Source organism: Xiphophorus hellerii, chromosome 20 (genome assembly GCF_003331165.1).
Source record: "Xiphophorus hellerii strain 12219 chromosome 20, Xiphophorus_hellerii-4.1, whole genome shotgun sequence".
In the NCBI taxonomy this organism is placed as follows: domain Eukaryota; kingdom Metazoa; phylum Chordata; class Actinopteri; order Cyprinodontiformes; family Poeciliidae; genus Xiphophorus; species Xiphophorus hellerii.
Window position 1 is genome coordinate 21,936,809 of NC_045691.1, and position 24,628 is coordinate 21,961,436.

Genomic DNA, 24,628 nt, shown 5'->3' on the forward strand with positions numbered 1-24,628 from the left:
AACCGCGAGAGTGAAGGCTGCTCGCGCTTCTTCTTCTCCTACTTCGACAAAACAGCTGTTTAGTAGCGATACTGCTACCTTCTGGGATTAGGTGACATAGTTTATGGCCAAGACAACCACTCCCAGATACCTTTTAAATCCTCTTGAGCAAGCCTCTTCATACAAGCAGTTTAGCCCTTTTCACCAAGTATGGATATTTTCCAATGTGTGTATATGGTTGAAGTATATAAATTTACATCTGGTTTCATGTTGACAAAAAAAATAAATATATGTTTATTTTTATTAGTGGAAAACTACACCTCTTAATATTATCTTAAAATATAAGATACTTGCTTTACTTGTCCACTCTTTTATTTGCTACAGTGCCAATCTGGGCTCAAAACTTCTTGTTATTCTTTCTCCACTATGGCACACAGAACTTAAAACATTTGAGTATGTATTATTTTATTTAAGTAAGTATAAATATGTATGTTTTCTTCAGTGACACATTGTATTGCCACTAGTTGCCAACATATGTGGCTTGCTGATGAACTGTTGTCTGACATCTGTTAATTCATATGCATCTACAGTATGTTTTTCCCATTTTTTGCATCCTAACATATTGACTTCACCTTGAAGATGACCTTACCCTTTGCCCTTCATGTAAAACATTTTCAGCACCCCTGTTCAATAGGTATGCATATTACCCATTAAGGTAAATCCCTGACCATTTATTGCTTGAACCCAACTGCAGAACATAGAGTTTGCTTTGCAAGCCTTACCAGCCATATGAGCTTTTTTTTTGTTTTTTGTTTTTTTGTGAAATTGCTCAAGCTTAGTCAGACTGTATAAAGAGAGCTAGTAAAAATAATCTTGATTTCTTGCCACAGATTCTCAATAAGATTTTAGTTGGGATCTTGATTGGGTCATTGGAATATCCAATGATTTTAATCAATGTATTGTTAGTTCAGCTTTAAATTGGACTCCTAAACTAATTCATTAATTTCAACAATGCTTCTCTCTCCACTTTTCCAAGTATGCTAGATTGTTCAATATTAAATTTTTCAGAAGTACTCATTTAATGAAGGGAAGCTACAATATTTTAGTTACTTATTTTTATTAATACATTCATGATCTTGACTTGGCCCACAATGAAAATGAGTTTGACACCCTTGGTCTACGGGATAAAAGTCCAGTAAACTACATTAAAAGTACTCTGATGTTTATGAATGTAATGTGATAAAACATCAAAAAGTATAATAATTTTTTTAGATGCTGCAAATATTACAGTGTTTGAAATGGTCGTCAATATAACTAGAGAGAAAAAGTTGATTGCTGACAACAGTCAATAGATACTATTTTTATCGTCCTTAACAGTAACTACAGCAACGTTGCATTGCTATGGTTACTGCAATCTTTGAAGTAATTGTTAAAAGAACTGAGCTGAATTGATCACGGAGGGAAGAGGAAAGACGAGGGCAAATTTTAGCTGGAATCCACTGATGGCAATTCACCAATAAAAATTACATGAGTCCTCCCTGTCACATAATATTTACATCTAAAAGATTAGATACAATTCTCTAGATCCAAGATCCCATGATTTAGCCTAAAAATGGGTACTAAAAATAATTTTTGCTTCGTGATCATTCTTTATTAATTTTTTACTCCTTTAAACTCCAGTGGTATGGTATTATTCAAGGTAGGGATAAATTCAGACCTGTTGGAATAGCAGATATTCAACTATAGGCATCAGAGACTCCTTAATTAGTGTTTTAATTAAGGAGTGTACACAGAGCCCATTTTGCCACATACTATTTTATCTTGATGTCTTCCTATCAGAAGCATTTTAATTTTTTTAGCAATGTAAGTTACAGCGGTTTGTCTGTGGGATTCTTTCATCAGTTTACCACTGTGCTTTGCAGCACTTTATATTTATACTGACCTTTGTAGGCCTAACGCATACAAGGAACGAGTTTGGAGATGCCTTGAATCATTCTTTTAGTCATTGCAGTTTGTACCTTTCCAAATTGCACTAATCTGAGTCATCATGAGCATGGGAATGTGACATTTTAGTTTGGGTTTCATCACTTTTGAGCTATTTGTCATTTTGTGTCACAATTCTTTGGATTTTGGATGTTAGTTTTGACTTCACTTTGTGTTTTTTATAGTCAGTAGATGGTAGTTCAATCTTAATTTTTTAAAAGTAAATTTAAAAAAAAGTAGGTAAAACAATTTCTATTTCCTAGCCCTGCCATCAGCAATTATGCTAGATTAGCCGTAAAGCACGGGATGGGCCTCAGGTACCCTGAGAGGTTTTCACCCTCTACTGTCTTCTGTAGTTGTTGCTTCCTTCAGTTATTTTTCAGTTCTTTCTTTTATGTTTCTGCCATAAAAGTTATGTTTGTTGCTAGTATAATAATTGGTGGCTGTGTTGTGTTTTTAGTAAAACACTTTGAGTTGTTTTGTGCTATGAAAATATATTACATAAATGTGCTACACAAATAAACTTGACTTGACTCAATTCATCTCCCTGACTGGGTTTGTCCTGTGTGGTATCCTTCTCTTTGACGCCTACAATTTTGTAATTTTGCCTTTTATTTTTTATTCAGTCACTTACTAATGATATCTGCCTCCTCCCTGTGCCACATAGTCATCACTCCAAACCGTGAGAGGCAAGCTGGTTCTTTTCCCCCCTGTTTTTAACAAGTAAGCTCAAGGGAAAATATGTTCAACTTGGTATGGAATATATTCCACCCACTAACAAATGTCACAATAAATAGATTGTTAATGAGACCTGACAGTGGTTGAAATGTTATGCTTAAATCCCTGATTCATTCAAGATCCTGCAGGGTGCGCTGTGCACCCCATATGCATATCTGCTTGTAGCTATTGCTTGGTCAACCTGAAACCACTGGATAGATGGGGGATCATGTCCCAGGAGCTGTCAGGTCAGGACTGTGCTCGGTCTTCCTGATGTGGGTGGATTGTGGACGTGCGTAGACGGTGTGCGCGCTCGTAGTGGGGACTCATTCATACAGGCTGTAGTGACGGTTGCAGCAGATTCCCTTGTGTGTGTACGCGCTGGGGGACCGTGTGTGTGCGTGTGGGTGTGTGTGTGTGCGTGTGTAAGTGGGAGGAGGAGTGAGCGTCGGTCCGCTGGCTGTGTGCAGGGATGGAAACGGAGAAGGCTAATGCAGAAAAGAGTCGCTCTCGCCATCGCTAGGAATAGGGATATCCTCCTGGATATTTTGCATTTTTCTGAGTGCATGTGCGATGATATCCGTGTTTTTTCGAGCACCACCCATTTAGACCTACCCGTCTGTCTCTGAGCTGTCAATCATTTCACGCCGGGGACTCTACATGTGAGTGCATGGCGCGCCCGGCAGGGCGGATCTGCTCACGGGGTGAAAAAACGCCGGTTAATATGGCTAAAAGATCAAGCATCATCTCCTCATCCCAATCGCACTGACAAGGTATGGCCAAAGAGACCCTGGAAACGCGTATTCGATGCATGAGAAATGCAGCTTAGCGGGGCTCGTGTGCGCATCTTGGATTGGTTTGGCTGCGTGGCTGCGCGACGTTATTAGGCCCGCTCTTATCATTTATTTCGAGACTGGACCTCAGGTTCGTAACCACCACGTCCCCCCTTCTTAACCCTGTTGTAGCGACAGTGTCCCATAACGTCGGCCAGACCACAGAAAGGGGAAGATGATGTGCGAAGTGATGCCGACCATCAGCGAAGGAGACTCGGCTGGTCCTCCGAGAGGCACCGGCAGCGTCCCGAATGGCTCGGACCAGGAGGCCAACTTCGAGCAGCTGATGGTCAACATGTTGGACGAGAGAGACAAGCTGCTGGAGTCCCTCAGGGAGACCCAAGAGACCCTCATCCAGTCTCAAGCTAAGCTCCAAGGGGCGCTACACGAGAGGGACATGCTCCAGAGGCAGATCAATGCCGCGCTGCCTCAGGTGAGCAGGGGGTGGCTTTCTTTCAAAAAGCATCATTCATTTATAGCCTGTGGCTATAGGGCGCCGTTTGTAAAGTTACACAGACAAAAAGTGACAGAAATAATTTGGGCTATTTAGCCTGTCATAAGAGAAAAGAAATGGGGGGTTCATTTTTCAGTCATATTTTCACCATTGAATATGGTGTAAATATGATTTTTAGAGGAAATTAAACATTTAGTTTCAAACAAATTGTTTTAATTAGCGAGATAAAATATTTTTGTTTACAAACCGAATGCATAGCTCCAACCTACATAGTTGCTTCAAACTAAATATTTAGATAATCAGTTCAAGTTAAGTAAGACATAATGGACCCATATCGGCCTCACTTTTAACCCAGACTTGCTCCGTATCAAACCTTCACCTGCATGGCACCTAAAATATGAAAGCTAGAAACTGCCTCTGGGCAGTCTGTTGTAATTGTGATGATGCAGACCTGACACGCTAATAACTATGGGAATCATAGATGTACCCGTTTATCAAAAATGGTCACAGTTAACTGTTGGAAAGATTTCTATTTGTGAAAGCTATGAACAATCATGACATTTTTCACTCAATGAGTACCACTCTACTCTTCTTAAAGTAACTGTGTTATCAAACTACAATTAACAGGTTAAGACAGTTGAATGTAGGATGTCCAACCAAGCAGATGGCCCAATTAACCAACTAATATCAGCTTGCTGTGCTCATTTAACAATAAAGGTTAGATTTTCTTTAAAACAAGTGTTTCAAAATAGCTACTAAATTTGAAAAGTGTTTGTTCTAAAAAAAAATTACTTACGGTAGCTGTACTAAAATAAAGTATGAAATAAATGTTATAACATTTTAACTGTGCAAATCAAAGTAAGGTTACTTTAACAGAATTGATATGATTGTTGCGCTTTCTTGCAAAGCAACCAAATCTGGTAAAATATTTTAGCTTTGCATTTTTGTTAAAGCTGTGATACTGTGAAATAGTGGTGTTTTTAATCAAGGCTATCATACTGGGAGTATTCATATTGACCCATGTGCAATTACAATTCTACATATTGCTCAGCTCTAAGATTGTGGCTTTCGCTTGTAAAGGGCTGAGCCACATGTTGGGAGCCCTGCAGACAAGGGCAAAGCCCTCTTGTAATTACCTTAGTGCAAGCGACCTAACTTCTGTACGTGCTGACCTGCGTGTAACTGGAGTGAGATGAGCTGGTTGTAAAATCTGGTTTTGTTTCACATTTGCAGTCTTTGTTTGCGGGTTTCGGCAAAAGAGAGCTGAATAAGGGCTGCTGCAATCACTGTGCATGACGACAATGAATCCTCAGCACATAAAGCTGCGTTACCCTCCGACCCTCTGGTCTAAATGTGATGCATGATGTCACAGCGTGCCGAGTATTCGTCTGTGAGCGAGAAAAAGACAGAGCAGGGAGAAAAACCATGCAGACTGAGAAGCTGGCTGCTGCCTCTTGTGGAGGAAACATGGCTGCTTGTTGGAGCACATGGCCTTGGGCGGCTGCTTGCTTCCACACACATCTGTGTGCATTTGTGTGCATGTGTAGCTTTTGATGTGAGCTGTCATGCTTGTCTTCTAATCCCACATGTTGTTTTAATTGCTGCAATAATACACATATTAGTTATGCAGTCACAGACCTACATGGACGTTACGATTGATCTGTACATGTTCAGGGAATAAGTGAAAGACTATTGAGCTACAAAATTTATTCTCACACTATACATGATATGATTTGACTAAAGATTTGGATATTGTTAAATCTCATTGTTGGACGGTTTGCAAATTATGTATAATACAGGCAATTCAGATAGATGTTTCTACTGCAGACCTTTTGCAAGTCCATACGATTCCTGGCCTGATTTTCAAACAGAAACCAACTGTGTACAAGTGTTTCTACTTTTGTTTTCCTGTAAGTTGCTCCATTGTGTGATCTTAATAAGTCCTTGCCAGAAGTATTGAGACGTTCATTCAAAATTCTTTAACCTAGTGTTCCTGATAACTACCACTGCTGCAGGTGTAAAACAAATTAAGCATCAAGACATATAGACTGCTTATGCAAATGTTTTTGTGCATAATGGGTCACTCTCATTCTGAAAGTCAGTGTCTAACCTCAGAAAGAAGTCTACAAATGTCTCCAATCAGACAGAAGACACATAAAACTACCAACGACACATGAAGAAGGATTTACTGTCAGTTTCTCATCCATCTGACATCCTGTAAATCTTTGAGAGTCAAACGTTTCTGTAATCATTCTCCCAGTTTGTGGACAGCTTTCCTAGAAGATAAGGCTCTTATAGCTAAAACCCTGCATTAGAGTGTTTGTATTAAAAATGCAACATTCTTTTAGTTCTTGGGTGTCCAGGTGAAACAATATTTATGGCAGTATACTGCATCTTGCCTGGGTCTCCCTTTTATAAGAGATCTATAATCTCTGAAACCTGGTCAAATAAAGGAAACACATGAATGCTCTTGCTTCAGCTTTTCAAACGCTATACAGCCTTATGCATTCCTGCGTTCAAAGCTTTGGAGTGGTCACTCCCCACACACACCGAACCAAGAGATGTTGCCACGGACGGGGGTGGGAGGGAGGTAAAGTGATGGAGAAAAATGAGGAAAATCTCTGTTGGAATTGATTTCCTCTCAGTTTAACTGCTCGGCTGAGGAATGAGGATTGCCTGTTTTCGATGCATTACTGCACAAAGAGCAGGGTGCAGTTTATAATGATGAGTGGGGAGTGTGGAAAAAACACATACTGTAGCTGATGTCTCAAGTTCAGGTGTGATGAATATATTAGAGCATGCTGGTGAGGCTCCTGACCCCCTGTATCCCATTCTGTCAGTGGAAATTAGGCTAACTTCTCTCCACATGGGCGCTACTTGAGTATTTATGTCCTCAGGTCAACATAATATCACAGGTTTTGGTTTTGCTCCAGTCTCCACTGTTATGTTGCCCTTGAGTAAGCAGTGGCTGCATATGTGAGCTTTTATTTTTTTATATGCCTTTTCAGGCCTCTTTGGTGCTCACTCCTGCATACATTTTAGTATAGTAGTAAACCCTGATCTAAGAGCTACTTTGTTCCCTTTTGCCAATCAGATGTTTTATTTCCATCCTATAAATAATGTGTGTCTGTGTGTTTGTGTGTTTGGTCTTCTGTAGGTTTCTTGACTCAGTGGGACTAGTCTGACCCAGAACTGTCAAGTCCATGTTTCTCCTTAAAAACATGCAAACTCAAACTCGTACAAACAAACAGGACGAGCGACTCTAAATTCAGGGATTTTTTTGAGTGTTGTTTCACTTAAAAAATACATAAACCTCCATCGCAACTTGCAGGCGTGCCCATGCTTATGTGTGCTTCAGCAGCATGACAAAAATGGCACACCACAGACATTTCATCAACCACGCACACATGTAACATATTCATATAGGCAAGAATGAATATGTTCATTAGCTGCAGAGAATAGAATTTCAGATTAACATGTCAGCCTATTACTGAACATAATGCTCCTACTACAGCTCTAGGAGATGGGCCTGCCGTAGACAAATTAAGCTATAAAAACACACAAGCGCCCGCACGCGCGCGTCAAGCTTACGTTTGGATTCTGGCATTGCACACACTCAAACACATTGTTCGTTTTGTGTGTGAAGAAAACTGTTCTGACACTGTCAGAGGAAATGTGCTGTAAAGCAGCAGCGTGTGCACATGGGAGCGTGCTGCGAACAGGACAGAGAGTGGACGAGCATCATGCGCCCAAACAAAGCAGGTCATGGTTCTTCTGCTGTCGCTGGTTCCACAAAGCTTATTTAAGTGTGCTTAAAGAAAGCAAAAATAAATCAATTGTAACATAATTTTGAAAAAAAATATATACAAAAAAGTATAAAAATATGAATAGAAATAAAAATAAATGTACGTTTATTTAACGTTTGAGTTATTTTACTCCAAAGAAAATTTCACTTATTTAAAATGTGTTTATAATTAACTAGTTGCTACATTAGTTGTTATTGCTTGTAGTCCCCTTTTAAGAGTAAATTGTTTTGAAAGACGTCTATGTAGTGTACAGGGGTGTGTGGGTGTGCGTGGGTGTGTGTATGTGTGTGTTTAGACACCTGTTCCAGTCAGACACAACACTAGCTATTTTTGCCACTGTACACGAGCTGAGATAAAGATACACACCTCAATGTCCTTCCAAAACAATCGTCTCTGTTTCACTTTCACCCTCTCTGTCTCCACACCGATAAACACCTACATGCTCACATGTACGGAAGGCTCCATGTGTTTTGTTGTTTACCCATGTCAAGAGTAGTTTTTAATTGTTGTGCTTTCCGTAGGCCCTTGTATGGACTCTTAAACTGTCAGACGGTTTTTGTTTAGAAGACTATATGCCTCTGAGGTTACTGTACATGCAAAAGTTCCCTCCCTCGTTTTCCCTCAGGTGCTGCCAGTTAAAGCTTGGAGAAATCTCCCTTTAGCAGCAGGTCAAATCGATTTACAAGCCTCTCCATCTGCCACTTTATTATTAGTTCCCTACTTTTCATACATTGGTGTCTTTCTATCTGTTGATCACTCTTCCTCAGCTCATTTCACTCTTCACTGACCCAGGAGTCCAGTAATATTCCCCTCACTCTGTGGTCATAACGTACTGCTGCTGTGGTTATCTGTTGACCAGTGCACAACAGAGTAGCACCAATAGGATGACCACAGAACATTGTCTCAAAAAGACAGCAGTCCAAAATACTCTTAATTTTCTTTAAAACCAAATCTAACCTGAGTCTCAATAAAAGCTCAATTCTTGAATCAAATTCTGAGATCATCTTCTGTTACTGAATTTTATTTTTACCTTGTTTGTAATTATTTACAACATATATACATTGTAATTGTAACTGTTTGTTTTAGATCATCTACTACAGTTTTTGAAGAACGTAATGTGTTTATGTACTCTGTGAAGGTATCCATTCAAAATTGCTGTAACACAAATGCCCCACCAGTAGGTGCTGATAATGTCGACATAAAGGACATTAAAATGAGAAAGAATTACATCCAAAGTATGGCTAAGGCCATTTTTGGCGCAATTCTGAATTTTGCATCTAGTTTCAGAATTAGAAATACCCACGAAGTAAGATTTGCACAGCTTTGAACATCTTCCCCTGTGTAAATTAATTTCACTTAGTGAAACTTAGAAGGTTATTTTGTAAAGTTATAGTTAACCCAACTGATGTTGAGGACGACCAGCACCGCATTGCAAAGTTTTTTTATCCGGCAGTCTTATAGACTTTTTGGCAGAAATTAGAGATGAACTCACTGATGGGCATTTTTGGGCATTCTGCATGCTTTAAATGCTGCCCTGCTCCAGATTCAAGCATCATCTACTGTCTTCAAGTCTTAGAAGCCCGCTACTGACCCACTTGTTTTGCCCAGTTATTAGGACATGCACTCGTTTTAAGTGCATGTTAAACATTACACATTAAATCTGACTCAAACATATAGCATGAATAATAATTGCCTTTATGTGGCTTTCAGTCTCAGATTTTTGCCCAAGGTATGTTATTTCTACATTTCATATTCTGCTGTGTAATAGCAAGAAATGCAAGAAAATTTAAAAACACTTATTATGTCAACCATTAAATATGCTGTCAGAACTGCTGTCTTTCAGATCAGACATGTCAGAGTGGTTTGGATGTAATGCAAGTCTGAGAAAGGGGGTAGTAGATCACAGATGATAATTTGTGCTCGTCGCGATGAATAAATGCATAACTTAAAACCTCTATCCTTGTACTCATATTTGGGTCGGCTAAGATATGCCAGGAGATTTTACATTACTTTATCAAGGCCAGCAGAAAGGAGCCTTGCAGGTTTGGCACTTAGCCACCATAGTTACTGTACTAAAAGTGTGTTGTGAATGCTGTTATAGTGCGAGGGTGTGTGTGTGTGTGTGTGTGTGTGTGTGTGTCAAAGATAATATATGGTAAAATACTGAGGAAGGAGCTCCAAGGTCTCTTAGTGCAGTATTTAGAGGTGGAAAAGCATATTATAACATATTATAACTTTTCAAGAGTAAACGTTTACCAAGCAATTAAATTAACTCAAATTAATTATCAGCTGCTATGATAATTAAATACACCAATTATTTTTAGTTTGCTGAAAATGTGAAGGCTACCAGTTTTAAGATGCAAAAAAGAAATGCTGCCTGGGATCAAATTATTATAGATTTCAAACAATACATTTAATTCAAGTCAGATTAATTGTGCAACTTAAAGTGGGAATATTTTTTTCTTCACAGTTTGGCTTTCTCATAAGAAAAATGTCAATGGCTCTATCAGCTCGCCAACCTGGGATCTTCAAAGACTCTTTTTCTTTTCCCAAATGTCTCCATCCCGTCCCGTATGCGTGTTTGTAATATATGCAAGTGTGTATGGCCTACAGCTAGTGTTGCTTATGCATGGTTGGCGGAAACAGCTTTGTGCGCCCTGATAGGAGGACATTGAGGTGAGGGGAGGAGGAGGCACTGGCAGATGTGAAATTACTATGTCTCATTGGTCTGTTACTGAAGCTCAGATCTTATGCTGTTTGTTATGTAAGTACCAAATAGCGGAGCTAAGGTTGAAGGAAATTGGAGCATGAAGTGAGCAGCTGAACGTCACCAGGAAGCTCTGTCGGGCAGAGAGAGAGTAACACAGGGACCGACACTGAAACAAACAGAGGTGGTGGTTTTACTGAACATGCAAAAGTCTTTCTGTTATTCATATTCTTCTGATACTGTGAAGATATTCATTTCCCAAAACGTAGAGCAGAGCAATCAAACGACAGCAGTATATGCGGGGAAATAACTTTTCTTCAATAGATATATAAGAAAGGGTCCACATAGACATTCAATATACAGCTGCCATCTGTATATTGAATAGCCAGTGCTTAAGGTAAGAGGTAGGATATGTCTGAAGTAAGTAAATAAATAAAAAAAGACTGCTGAGCAGCGGTGTATCTAGGAAGTTTTTAAAGAGGGCTAAATGGGGGTCAGTGATGATCTTGGAGTGTCACCAAAATAAAACCCAGACAGGAAGCACAAAGTAAAATAATCAAATAATCACATGTCTACCTTAAATAGTTGTTTTTATTGTTTTACTTAGTTGAGCAAAAGTCCTTATAGACAAATGTCCTCTGCTTTTTTTGCTTTACAAGGTGTCACTTCAATAGCATGCAAACTGGTGAAGTGCATTGCAGAGATGCCTTGTTTTCAGAACCCACCTCTTTCAGCACATCTTACTAGTGGTAACTCCAATCCCTCCAACGACATTGCTATATTATATATTATTTTCTATCCTATAAGTGGTCATGAACAGGAAGTAAACTTGAAAAGGTTTTGGCTCCTGTGCCAGCCAGATTAACATGAGCCAGAAGAAGCTTTGGACTCTGGACTGTTGAGAGTGGTGTTGTTTTATTTTTGTTTTGTTTTTTAGTTTGCAGGTATATATTATGGATGTTGCCAGCTAAAATGACACAAGAGTCATGAATATGTGCAGTCATTCATGACTCTATGTCCATTTTCTCATTCACCCATTTTGGGGTGAATGAGAAAAGCAATGTTGTTAATTATTTAAAGCGTCACTGGCTAAATTTTAGGCAATAAAATATTTACAGACTGTATTTCATCCAGAGGCAAAGCTTCTTTTTAAGAACTATTAAACCCTTAAAAATAAATGAAATATCCCCCAAATGCTGTTCCAAGTTGCTCTAAGTGCAACAAAATTTAAATCAGATTAAGATGAAAGACATGCTATTACACTGCACATATAGTGGACCCCCATTAATACCTGACACACTCTTTAAAAATGCTTAGCTGCCTATTTTAATAGTTTATTCATAAACTATACCTTAATATGCATTAATAAGCACACTAAGAACCATCTCAGTGCTATCACAGAAGCTAATCTGTACAGTCTTCCTTATTTCCCCTATTGGAGGTATAGCCAATTAGTGCCAAGGAAAATAAATGCAGCTCCTGGATTGGCTGTTTTGCAAACGCCAGCCAGTAGCATGTCAACTAGCTCTATGCATTGGCATTTCAGTTTCCCAAGCTCCATTTTTGTTGAATATTTTAGGTATACTTGACAAAAAAATATCTGTGAATAGCAGGTTTTCCATGAATAGCTTGTTGAATCTTTGTATACTGAACCGCAGGTAACCAGATGTTAGATACTGAAAAGCTCAAAACTAAGTCAGTATTTTCTTGCATTAACCTATTGAACTGAGTCAACATTAGGCAGTTCTGTTACATCCTCCAATCATGGCAATTATTTTAGCTCAAAATTTCATTCAATGTTTAAAAAACTAGAAAAAAAAGGCTACAGCAAGAGCTGACCACTTCAAATGGCATATTTTTGGAAGAATGGTTAGAAACTTCTACACTTTAATTTGCAAAGTCCCACATAACTTGATGGTAGAGATCTACAACTAGAATAAGCTGCAAGTCTAACTAAAAATCTGCCTCATAACAGTTGACTAACCAACATCTCTCTGCCTTATCCTCTCTATGACAATCCTTCATCTTGACATTTTGGAAAGTTTCATCCACTCTTCACGCTGTTATCCTCTGTCCGTTATGTTGTCCTTGTACTGAATCGCCCTCTTTGCCAAAGCTTTACCAGAGTTTGCACACAGTTTTTGACCCCTGCGCACTGCTAGATTATCATTGTCCAAAGCTAGCTCCCCTACGCCGTTGTGTTACACCATGAATTAGATGCTCCCCCTCTCAGTAGTATCCGTCCTTTGCTCCCTCCATCCCTCTGCCAGGGCCATCTGGCTCTCAGCACTATGCACATTTAGCTCAGCCGGGTGCCAATTTGTCCCTGCGGCTGCACGGGAGAGACGGAGGGAAAAGAAGAGGAAAGGTGAGAAATCGAGACAGACATACATTATGGAGAGAGTTTTAGCAAAGGGAAAATAAGTCAGAATAAAAACTGAATCAAGCATACCCGACGGTCCCCGGAAGCGAAGGACATGCTCTGGTAATGGGAAGAACAAAAAGCCACTCTATCTATGTGTGTGTATGTGTATCTCTCCTTGTAATAAGAGCAGAGTGATTGGAGCTGCAGGACCACCAAAGGCAAAGGCGAGAGGGATGAAGGACGGGGCCAGGAAAGGACAGAATGAGAAAGACAAGGAGGAGGAATGGAAACGGGGTGATGTGAGATGAAGTTTTCCAGCCAGCAGTTAAGCCCACAGCGGCCCTGCCGTGTCTAACAGCCACACAATTGGAACTCTGTCAGTTCGCTTTCCCTGCTGCAACTCTCACAGAATAAAAGATAAGGCATCCGAGGGTGGGATGGAGAGGGGTATGATCGAAGGGCTGGAGTTAGCAGTTTAAACCGAGGGGAGGTTACATCTTTGTCAGAAAAAACAAACAGGATATCTTAAAAGTGAAGGTTGTACTGTCTGTAACTGAATGCATCAGCTGAGACCCAAAACCCATAATATGCACACTCTCCTATAGACAAAGAAGTTGGGGGGTGACGCTATAGATCACAATTTTTTCCCAGAGAGAGATTTAAGCAGAGGCAGAAGCGTCTCAAGCTAAGTCCCCGGCTGGACCCTTAAAGGGATTTAAAGAACTTCAAAATGCTTCCTCTGCTCCATGAAATAGAGCTTGTCAGTGTCTCACAACAGAGCACAAACCCCCCACTGCTGACTGTCAATAACACACACATACACGCCCACACACACGCACACATGCTGAAACTGCACAAAGCATGCCTCTGCAAGGGAAATACAGGATTTAAGGGAAGGACACAGTGGTGGGATAGATGTGTATGTGCATTTCAAATAAGCATGCTATAAACTGAAGTAGGTACATTTTTTTCTTATTTCAGTCACGTTTTATGTGTGATAAACATGAAGCATTAAGATGGGTTGTGTGGTAATTAATGTGTTTATTACTCCACTTCAATTCTAGTATGATAAAAAAAAATTAGCCTGGTAAAAACCAGCCCCTTGTCCTACAATATTTGCTTCGTCCAGAAGGTCTGGGCTCTCGGCTGTTGAGAAGCAATTGCTTTCTGGAGGCGTGGATTGTGTTGAAGTTTTAAATTTTACCCAGTTGTTAATGTTTGTCCATGAGTATATAAGGCACCCATTTAACACTATAAAAGCTTACCAGAATTTGTCTGTGCCTTAAAAAACTATCCCGCACTGCAAAGAGAGCTGAGCAGAGCTGAGCTGAAAGGGGCAGCTGGTGATGTTAATTTAATATTTGAAGGCATGGCCAACACAAACTGAACGGCTTTGTTCCCTTCCTCCCTTACCATTGCTAAAACTGCAGGCAGACTAGAATTCTAAAACAGGACAGAAAATTGACGTTGTCGTTTACAACTTCTCTTTCTGCTGCTCACTGATTGACCCAGTAGAAAATCTACCAGGAAGAATCTAAGCAAAGGGGAGAAAACCCAGACTGTTCTGTAAGCAAGATTGTTGTTGTTTTTTTAGCAGAATTGCACAGGAAGGGAATGGCCAGGCTAGTAAAAGTTATGTTGCCTTCCAAGTTCATATATAAAAATATTTATACCTTTCCAAATTTTGTCATGTGGAAACCAAAAGTCTAAATTTATTTGTTGAAATTTTATATGCCAGACTAACACCATGTAGCACACACAGGACCTCTCATTGTTCTTATTCACTCAGGTCATTTTGTACACTCTTTATTAAACCGTAGTTTAAAGTAATTACCTCTTACTTACTCATAAGCTATCAAAACTATGATCATGTGACAGAAATAATCAGTAGCAACCATTAAGAGGTATTTTGAGAGGTATTTGATACCAGGAATGGAGGGTTACGGGAGCATAGTCTCTTATATTCAATTAATCAAATGCACTAAACAAGGATCAGAATAAGAATCAATAGACATGGAGTGTAATGTTACATCTTAAGAAAGTATTACACAATTTAATTATAAGTAATGTGTAAAGGATCACTTATCCTCATAAATCTGGTTGAGTGCAAAAAGACTACAAAAGCTGACAGAGAGAATTGAGCCTGCAGCTTTGGATTAAGACAAACACCTGAAATGACTGACTTTGATGCCCTAGATTGAGCAAAGGCATCAAAATCAACTTTATTTATTTCTGTTTGTTATTAACTAAAAATGACTACAAACTAATAGATGGCAAGTGGGTTTTTTTCTCCATTATAAGGGCATATTAAATAAAATAATGGATTAACCTTAAAAAAAAACAGTGCAGTATTGAGAAAATTAGAATGAAATTATAATTATACTTACATTTTCTGTGGTTTTTGAAAATCTTGATAAGGTACCACTTTGGCACCCATGTCTTTTTCTAAAAATGATGAGTAATATTAATGATAACCAGACATAAATACTACTTTCAGTGCGTTTGATGTGGTTTTCCAGTGGGTCAGTTGGCAACACTCTTCTGTAATCTGGACCTTATACCAATGAATAAATGGGAATCTCTGCCTGGAAGCACAAAGGCAGCTCTAAATAGCTCTGCTCATTCTGAGTCATTAGTGTATCACTCTCACTACTAAATATAGACCTAAATAAACAATGCTTTGTTTGTGTGGTTAGACTATTAACAAGTTAGCCTAAAGGGATTTTAAATATTTCTGAGTCAGTGTTTTTTTTCTCACTCTATTTCTTTCCCTACCAACCAGAATGGAACCATCTTTGAGGTTTTACATTTTAAACAGTAAGTGTTTTAAAACAATATGCGGCATTATTGTCTTTTAACACATCTGTTTTATAAGTCTGAACAGAATAAAACAAGATATTGTTCTGTGCGAGTTCTGAAACAATGCAAATCAACTTGAGATTAATCAAAAGATATAACACCACGCCAATATGCAAGATAAAAGGGAAAAATATGTATCAGCTGAGCACTCTTGCATTTTGAATTAATTAGCTTCTATTAGATCTTTCGAGTTTTCAAAGTTTTTTCTATTTTGTTTGCCAATTTATTGTAAATTTGAATGTAATGTAAATGACCAGAGGATCTATCTTCATAAATCAAATCACTAAATCACTATTTGGAAAAAACAAATGCAACCCAAGACCATCACACCATTTTTCACTGTTGGTGCCTTGTCTTAACTGGTTTGTTGGTTTTACACTGCAAAACCAAAGGTGTGTAATGGACACACACCTTTCAAAAAGCTTCATCTTTGTGTCATCAGCCTAAAGAATAATTTCCCAAAAGGTTTTAGAGGGACATTAAGATATCTTTTGTGTGATTTTTGGTCAGCTTGGGTTTTGGCCTTGAAACTCCACTGTGGGTGTTATTTTTGCCCAGTACTTTTCTCATTTTTGAGTCATGCAGAGTTTGGATGTTTTGCTGTTTGGATGTTTTGCTGATGTATTGTGAATCTCTGGATTCTCTGGAAAAACATTTGCTCTTGGAGTAATTTAGGTAGCCCTGCCTAAATGTAAGCATTATCAACTTGTTATAAACGCAGCATTTTCAAAAACATTGTTATTTTCAATCTTTTTTTTCACACTGACCTGAAACCCTTGTAGAGTACTGTATAACAAACAGCTGTGACTTTAATATAATTCCTTTGAATGTTGCTCACTTATTAGCCTCGGTAAACCAAAGCTATATAAAATGGTCAAAGTGATAAATGGCCCACACCGAGTCAGCACCTCCTGGTATTGTACATTTCTAACTAGAATGATACATCACAATCACACATAGGCACGGTGGGCAAATAAACTCACACGGTACCTGCAGAGTTGGATTTATCTCAGGAAAATTGCATGAGCTTGCTGTGAGTTAGAAGTTAGCCATGCAATCAGATGCCAAAGCACGCATGGTGACGTTCACTGACCTTATTATATTCCAGGGCTGATTCAAAGAGTGGGAGTTCACCAAGTACTTAGTGAAGAGGAGGATGAGAAATTTCATGTGCCTGTGCATCCACAGAGGTTCTTAGATCATCTTGTCTCTGCATTAAATCGAGACCTATTTATTCAGCACCACCCACAACATGCCTCGGTTCTCAGCTGCAGTCTGTTATTCATTTGCTTCCAGCTCCATTCACAGATATGTGGGCTGGAGCAGACACTTGGGGCTGACTTTCATCCACTCAGACGCTCAAATACAAACTCCTGCTCCTGATTCACTGAGGTTTGTCACATTGAGTTTAATTTGTGTGTCTGTGCGTGTTTCTCTTTGAGAACTACGAAGCCTCGATATCCCAATGATTCAATACATGAAAAAGCGTGATCTCATCTGTCTTCAAAGGATTGCTCTCCCAGTGTTGTTTCTGCTTTCTCAGTTTCATTATTTCCCTGTCTTTCAAGCACCTTGCTCCACGCCTTATCGGTAGTGATGGCTGTAAGCGAGTGTGCTGAGAGGTCTATTAGTTAGCTATCATCCTGTAATGCTTTAGATCGAGCAGCCAGGTTCTTGTACGTACAGCTTGGCTCTGGCTCCACAAGATGAGGGTACAGATACAGGGAAGTTATAAAGACACGGAAATGTACAAACTCTTCACGGAATGTGTTCATCAAGACAAGGCGGGTTGGTTTTTCGATTTAAATTTATTTTTGTTGGACAAAACGGAGTGATGGTTTAATTAACCAGTTTTTTTTTACCAGTCATATGTTGTAAAAATATTTGGTCTGTTTCCATATGTCCTTTTAGCAGTGATGGCTGTTCACTGAACTGACCTAATCAGCTCTGAGTCTTCACATATTCACAGTATGCTCTCTGTGTTTGTGTGTGTGTCCATTGATGATGAAGGTCAGTAAGCATTGTGGTTCTTCATTATAATAATGGGGGCTGTGACGTGGTTCGCCCAATGCAAGATGAACATCATTCACACTTAGCTGCCTCGCTCTGCCCTGCAACATCTTGTCTTGCCCTCATTTTCACACTTCAGTGACCTTTTCATTTATGCAGACTTACTCTCACTCATCCTGTTCCTCTTACACAATCAGACATGAATCGATCAAACACACTCTAGTCGTGTCTGAAGCACTTGCCAGATGTTTAAAAAGCAGTATATAAAGGGTCTTGCTAATGTTCTCACTCCCCTTGGACTTTTCCCTTATTGTCTCACATTGTGACCACAAACACTGGTGTACTTTATAGGGGTTTTATGTGATAGACCAACATGAAGTTGTCCATAGATGTAAAGTGGACTGAGTTTTCTCAAAGCTCTTGTTTCATCTGATGCCTCTAAAACAAATCAGTTGTCACCAGAGGTTCTCAAACTAGAATAGTATATCTGTGTGTGCTCTAATCTCCATATAAATCAAGATGTTCTGTGAACGCCTCAGACATTTGTTAGAGACCATTGGTGAAGAAGCACAATTATGAAGACCAAGTGGAGAAGCATAAAGCTCACAGAGCACTGTTCAGTCAATTATTAGGAAAAGTAAAGAGCTGGGCACAACTGTAAACCTACCAACACATGGCAGTCCATCTGAACTGATGGGCATGTACAAAGACAACTTTAATCTGAGAAACAGGCAGTAACACTGGAGGTGCTGTCAATCAATCAATCAATCATTTATAGAGCACTTCATACAGTCTGGTATTACACAAAGTGCTTAATAGAGGTTAAAGACAAAAAGACATTTAACCTCTAGATACGCACACAACAAACTAATCAAAAATAATGCTTATCCAGTAAACAAACATGTAATTAATTATAATGAAACTGAGGAATTAAAATTGAGCTAAATCAACAAATTAAAGATTGAAAAGAGGATGGGAGCTGCTGACTATGAGCTGTTCACTCTGCAAATATGGCAGTTCTTGAATCTTAAAACCACTTGCGTCCATTTTGTGTTTTCAATCACATAAAATGCTAATGCCTTGAAGGTTTTGGCTGTAATGTGAAAAGACATGATACAAATTTAAGAGAATATAATGTAGTGTGCAGTAGTTTTGAAATAGATTAAAGAAAAACTTTTAAGTGAGAAATGGCTGCAACTTTTAATTAACCCATTAACTGTCATGAGGACACCGGTGTCCTCATGGACCCATTGACTAACATGTAAGTGTTTTAGGAGTGACAGTTTGATTTCAGGTCTGACTGTATTTAGAGTTAATCTGATGAGCTTTAACTTTATGACCACTGTCAGTCAGGTGAAGTAAAAAATATTACTGCTCCAGTTATAATGTCGCCTTACAGGACTCACAATATATTATAGACTGGAAGGGAACGGTCTGTTCTAGAAGTTGATGAGTGGGAAGCAGATAAAATGGGCAAGTGTAAAGCTTTAAGTAAATAAGATAGCTTGAAGGTTGAGTCATAGCATCTTCACAACTACAGCCCCTGAGTTATGGTCTAAGTCTGCTAATAAGTACAGGGCAAAAACTAGTCCAAGAAAGAAGCAATGGTGAAGAGGAAACAGTGGCATGAGCAGGAGAAGGTTGTTGTCCACATAGCACTGTGTAGCTCTAGACTACATCACAATATATTCATAATAATAGGTTTAATTTGGGATTTCTTAGCCTGAAATAGAAATTAAGGTACTGAAGAAACACTAAGATATAGAAAAATGGCCCAATATAAGTTATAAGAAGACCATATTATAAGAAGATATCTGTTTCAAACCCCAAAATCTGTTTTCATCCTCCCATAGTTTTCTCCAACCTCTCTTTCTCCAGTTTCAGCCATTTCTTTTTTGTCATTGTGGCATGTTCATTTGTTTTCTATCTGAATCTGTGTTTCCTCTCTCCAGACCTATCTAAACTCACTGAGCCTCTTGTGTCGGCCAATGAATGGCAACGTGTTTCCTTTTTTTCCCCTTCTTTATCTCTGCCATCTTGTGTGTTCTGAGTTATGGGGGAAGAAGGGGACCCTGGAGGGAACACAGGCTCCAACAGACACTCACATGCACACCCCCACACACACACACACACACCCACACACCAACTTACATGCTCCTTCGTACTCACAGATACATGCTTTAATTGGTCCAGGCTGACTTTGGTTTTACTGCCAGGTTGATGAGTGTGTAGCATGGCTCATCCTCACACACACAATATATAGAAATTATTTTACAGTGAAGCAGAGGATTTTTTTTTGTTGTTTTTTCATTGCATTTTTCATTTTGGATTCCAGCTCTTTACTGCGACATTAAGCGACACTGAAAGTAAGCAGTTGGGTTGTTAATAACAATAACATTTTTAGCACTTTGAGGAATTAAAGGGTTGGTTTTCTTTTTAAGAAAGATCAAAAGAGCAAACAATAATTTTAGATGTCCTAATCAGTTCAAAACCAGTAATTAGTTGGCAAGTCAATAATAAAGAAATATTGACTTATCTTACAAAAATAGTAAAAAAAAAAAAAAAAAGAAGATTCAGTTTCCATACTGCATTAAATCTGTTTTATTTCTGATCTGAAATAAGACAGGCATCTCTCAGAAGATAATAAAACAATTTAAAAATAGTGTCAATTTTGAAACGTAATTATTTCTACATTTGAACAAAAATAGCATGCCAAAACTTATTTCTACACTTCTTAATAATCAATAAAAACAGTCTTTATTGACAAGACAGCTCTATTTGAAACAAGCAGGTTTTTGCTTATTCCCATTGGTATTTTGACCATTTATTTTTGCTTATGTACTTGATGTACTGTGATGGTGTAAGTTTTTGAGGATGGAAGGCATCATTGCCATCACCATATTTTTTTTTAACTCTTTAAACAGATTCTCAATCAGACTCCATTCAGGACTCTGGCTCAGCTTCTCCAATATTACTTCCAATTGTAAGAAAAACGTTGGTAAACATAGAACATTATTTTAATATCTAAATGTGCCAGGAGTATGAATAATTTCAGGCTTAACTTGCTGGATGTTTTAATATAAATATTTTCTAAAGCAAAAGGCTCTCATGACTTAAAACTCTTCATTTGCTGAACTGATTTTGACTATTATAGAATTTTGCAAGACTTCTTCAAAACTTTGGGAGTAATGTTTCTACATTATTAGCCATAGCTGCAATCCTAAACTTTCTAATGATTAATCATACAACTTAAAATAATGCCATCCTGTATGTGTGTTGCTAACACTAAGCAACAGATGGCCAGTCTTTAAGAGGCTTTGTCAAGTTTGTGACGTTATCCGACTTTGTATTCATCTTTGTTGCACAGCTTATGTCATTGCTTATAGTAGCGCTTTGGATTTGTCTGTTTGTCATTCTTACAGTCCAAACAACTTCTAAAAACACTTACGTTTTATATTTTTAACCAAAAGGGAGTGTCAAGACTCTTCCCTGGACATACTTGCCTTGTTATAGTTATTTCTAAACAATCCCAGCTTACAGATTTAATGTCCGTTATAATTTTTTGCCTAAGATACTGCAAGGGAGGCAAATGGCTGGTCATTGGTGTGTCTGCACTGCTGCTTGTCTGCCAACTTAGGAGTTTGGATTCTGCCAGCTTTTTATTGATTTTGATGCAAATTAGTCTGTTTTTAGCATAAATATAACAGTGGCAGTAAACAGAGGTCTTTGTGGAAAAAACATATTATCGCAGAAAGCTTCACAGAAACTTTGTGATATTTTACTTAATTGACAGGACAATGTTATGTTGTCTGTCACGTTAGTGTCCTGCGGTTTTTCTGTGGCACCCATTATTTATAAAAAAGCATGTCGTTCCCGCTTGCTTCAAACTTAAGAGCATTGTCGTAACCATCAAAGCTGAAAGCCTGTGCCTTGCTGTGCATGCTCCCCATGGGAACTAGTACATCATGCTCCAGCAGTGGAGAAAGTCCGCATGTCAACATGCTGACGTAGCAGAGAAGAGGAAAGGCAGAGAGAAACATTTTTGAGACGGTGTGATACTTCTGAATTTCCTTGTGCCTCTTATACATTTAATTATCTGTACATGTTCATTAACTGACCAACATTTTGATGTGTAATGATGGCACTTGGCAAAATGTAATGTTTACTGGTTTTCTCAGTAGTTGGCTGTGTAGTGTCTTCTATGACTTTGTATTTTTATGTTTTTGTGATGTAAAGCACCTTGTATTGCCTTGTTGCTGAAATGTGCTATAAAATAAGCTTAAATTTGATGAAGATTGATTACTGAAAAAATGTATCCTGCATATAAAAAATATACTTTTTGTCTTTCATAGTTCCTAAACAGAAATTAAAATTAGCATGTTAGCACTTTAGAGAATCTGAGATTAGAAATTGATCACACATCTTACAAAGATGCAGATTAGTCAGAAAGGTTGAGTTGTTTGCAACATAATACCTTCACATACAAACTATGACTGATGAATGACTTCATCTGCTAAATAGTTTAGATTGGGAGGACTTTATTTAATAGGAAAAATTAACTTTGCACATCGGGAGAGTGGATTTTGTGCAGAGTTTAATAAGTGATGGATAATGAATATGAGTAAACTCATTTGCAGTCAATCTTAACTGAATTTTTGAGCTAGTTTGTGGAAGCCATATACCACCCGTCATCCTCCTTTCTCATAAAAACCTCGAAATCCTGAACAGCCAGGGGAGATGAGGATAGTGAGCAGCTTGGAACAGCAATACAATATTTAATAGAGGATTTTTCTTTGACTTTTATGATGTTGCAGTATTAATGACTTCACCTAACTAAGTACAGACTGCATTCAGTGGAGTCGTAGTTCTGTTTCTGACACTTCATTTGGTGTTAGGCCTGTTATATTCAGAATCCATCCACAATGATGCAGCACAACTGAATTTGCTTTTGATGGGCAAGTCCCTCTCACAATTAGGCACGACTTTTATCTGTTCAAATTACAAAGCAATTTGGATTCACTAAATTTGATCATATTACAAAAATAAAAAGTCAAGCGGTTGTTATGAGTGGAGCACGTAAATGTGTCTAAATCATTAGTGGATGTATTTGTAGTCTGGGTCAACTCGTCTTTGTAGGTTTATGTTTTTCCTGCCTTTTGGCAAAAATCACTTTTCCATCCCTCTCCGTTAAAAATTGTGCTTCATTCCTGCGGGACATCATTGTTGGCTCACACACAATTTCACACATATACACACAGACTCCTCTCAACACAACCACCTGGTGGGAATACACCACACATCTACTTGGCTCTTGTTTAATGCTGACCCGACAGAATATGCATCCAGTCTTACCCTCACCCCCATGGCAGAGTGCCATCCTCTTACGTTTGCACATACAATTTAGTGTCCCTTATGTAGATCCTGCTCCCTTATTGCCTGCCCTTGTTCCTGCTCACACCTCTAAGTGTTCGCCTGTGGTTCTGTCACATGCATGCTTGTGTTTCTATGCAGACATAGGGCTGTCTCTTCCTTGATCCACCCCTCAGAGCTCCTGCAAATTTGGTCTCTATTGAAATGTAGAAGGATTAAGCAGAGGATGATGTTTACTTTCTGACACTTTCTGTCCTATAGCATACAAACTATTAGCAATTGTGCGCCATAAAGTTTTATCTACTCAGTGTTGCGGGAGCTGGCTCCTTTTTCCGACAGTCATTGGGCAACAGAGAGACACAGGACAGACAACCATGCACACACACACACTCATAGCTAAGGACAACATAAAGAGATGAGTCATGTTTTTGGACTTTGGAAAGATGCCAGAGTACCTGGAGAGAACCAACGCATGCATAGGGAGAACATTAAAACTCCATGCAGAAAGATGCCAGGTTAGGATTCAAAAGCAAAAGCTTCTTGCTGCAAGGCAGCAGTGGCTTCCGCCTTTTTTTTTTACCGTGCAATCACCTAATGTTTTCAGTGCTGCTTAAGACAGATCTTTGCTTTTTTTTTGTTTACTTGTGATCTTTATTACTGGTTATGATCATCTGTCAACTAGACTGAATGTCTCAGTGGGTTCAAATTTAGAACGGATTGGGGAGGAATTCCCTATATATTGAGACTGAAGGTGAAACAGGACAACAACAAAAAATATCTGGAGAAACTATATTGCATTTTCTCAGTCACTATTAAAAAAATGTTTCAGTTAAGTGAGTGGATGCCTGGATGGATCTAAAGTGGAAAAAATGTGTCAAAAACTAAATACATTCTCCAAAACTCTTCATATGTAAAATATGAAATAGGAGAATTTAAAGGAGTTGTCCTTTATATTAACTTAAGTATTTGCATTTAGTTCAAAACTAAAATTGTACTAATTTCAATCGTATTTGCAAATTAACAAGAAACTAAGTAAACTATTAAAAACCTATATCTTAGTTCAAAATGATAAAACCGTTTTATTGTAGGAAAGACAAACACCCCGTTTCCTACTTTATTTATCCAGTTAGGAATAAAAGAAATCCACTGGTATTTCCAGTGTTGCTGTTCTGGACTAAATGATAATGCTGGTTTCTGCTAATAAATATTCTGTTCCTAAAATGTGAGGTACGGTAGACCTCAATTCAAACAAGAGTAGAGGAAAATAAACTACATACAGTTTTTCAAATGTTCAATAAAAGTGATCTCCACACAGACGGAGACAAATATAGCCTGCAGTAACGAAGGAGGGGAGTAGCACAGCAAGAAAGGGGATAAATTCTTCAGGTTTGAGCTGCTGAATTCATTAAACAGCTGTGGACGCTGCATCCTTAGTAAACACACCTCAGCTTTGCCAAGGATGCTGGTCCTTGGCAGCACAGCTGTGTGCATGTGTGTATTTCAGGATGACATCATACAGTAGCTTGCTGAGAAGGTCTACTGCAG

The 24,628-nt window shown here is 38.6% G+C and overlaps 1 protein-coding gene across 5 annotated transcripts in view; it reads left to right on the forward strand.

Moving 5' to 3' along the window:
* The first annotated feature begins 2,852 nt into the window (after nt 1-2,852).
* ppfia4 (PTPRF interacting protein alpha 4) overlaps nt 2,853-24,628 on the forward strand; it is a 63,686-nt gene continuing 41,910 nt past the window's right edge. The window contains exons 1-2 of one of the 5 annotated variants that reach the window (XM_032550621.1): nt 2,853-2,927; nt 3,645-3,945. In XM_032550621.1, the coding sequence (XP_032406512.1) occupies nt 3,688-3,945 (258 nt within the window). In that variant the 5' untranslated portion in view covers nt 2,853-2,927; nt 3,645-3,687. Of the gene's footprint in view, nt 2,928-2,997; nt 3,946-24,628 lie in introns of those variants that run through there. The other 4 variants (XM_032550620.1, XM_032550622.1, XM_032550619.1 and 1 more) reach the window with 4 other exon arrangements.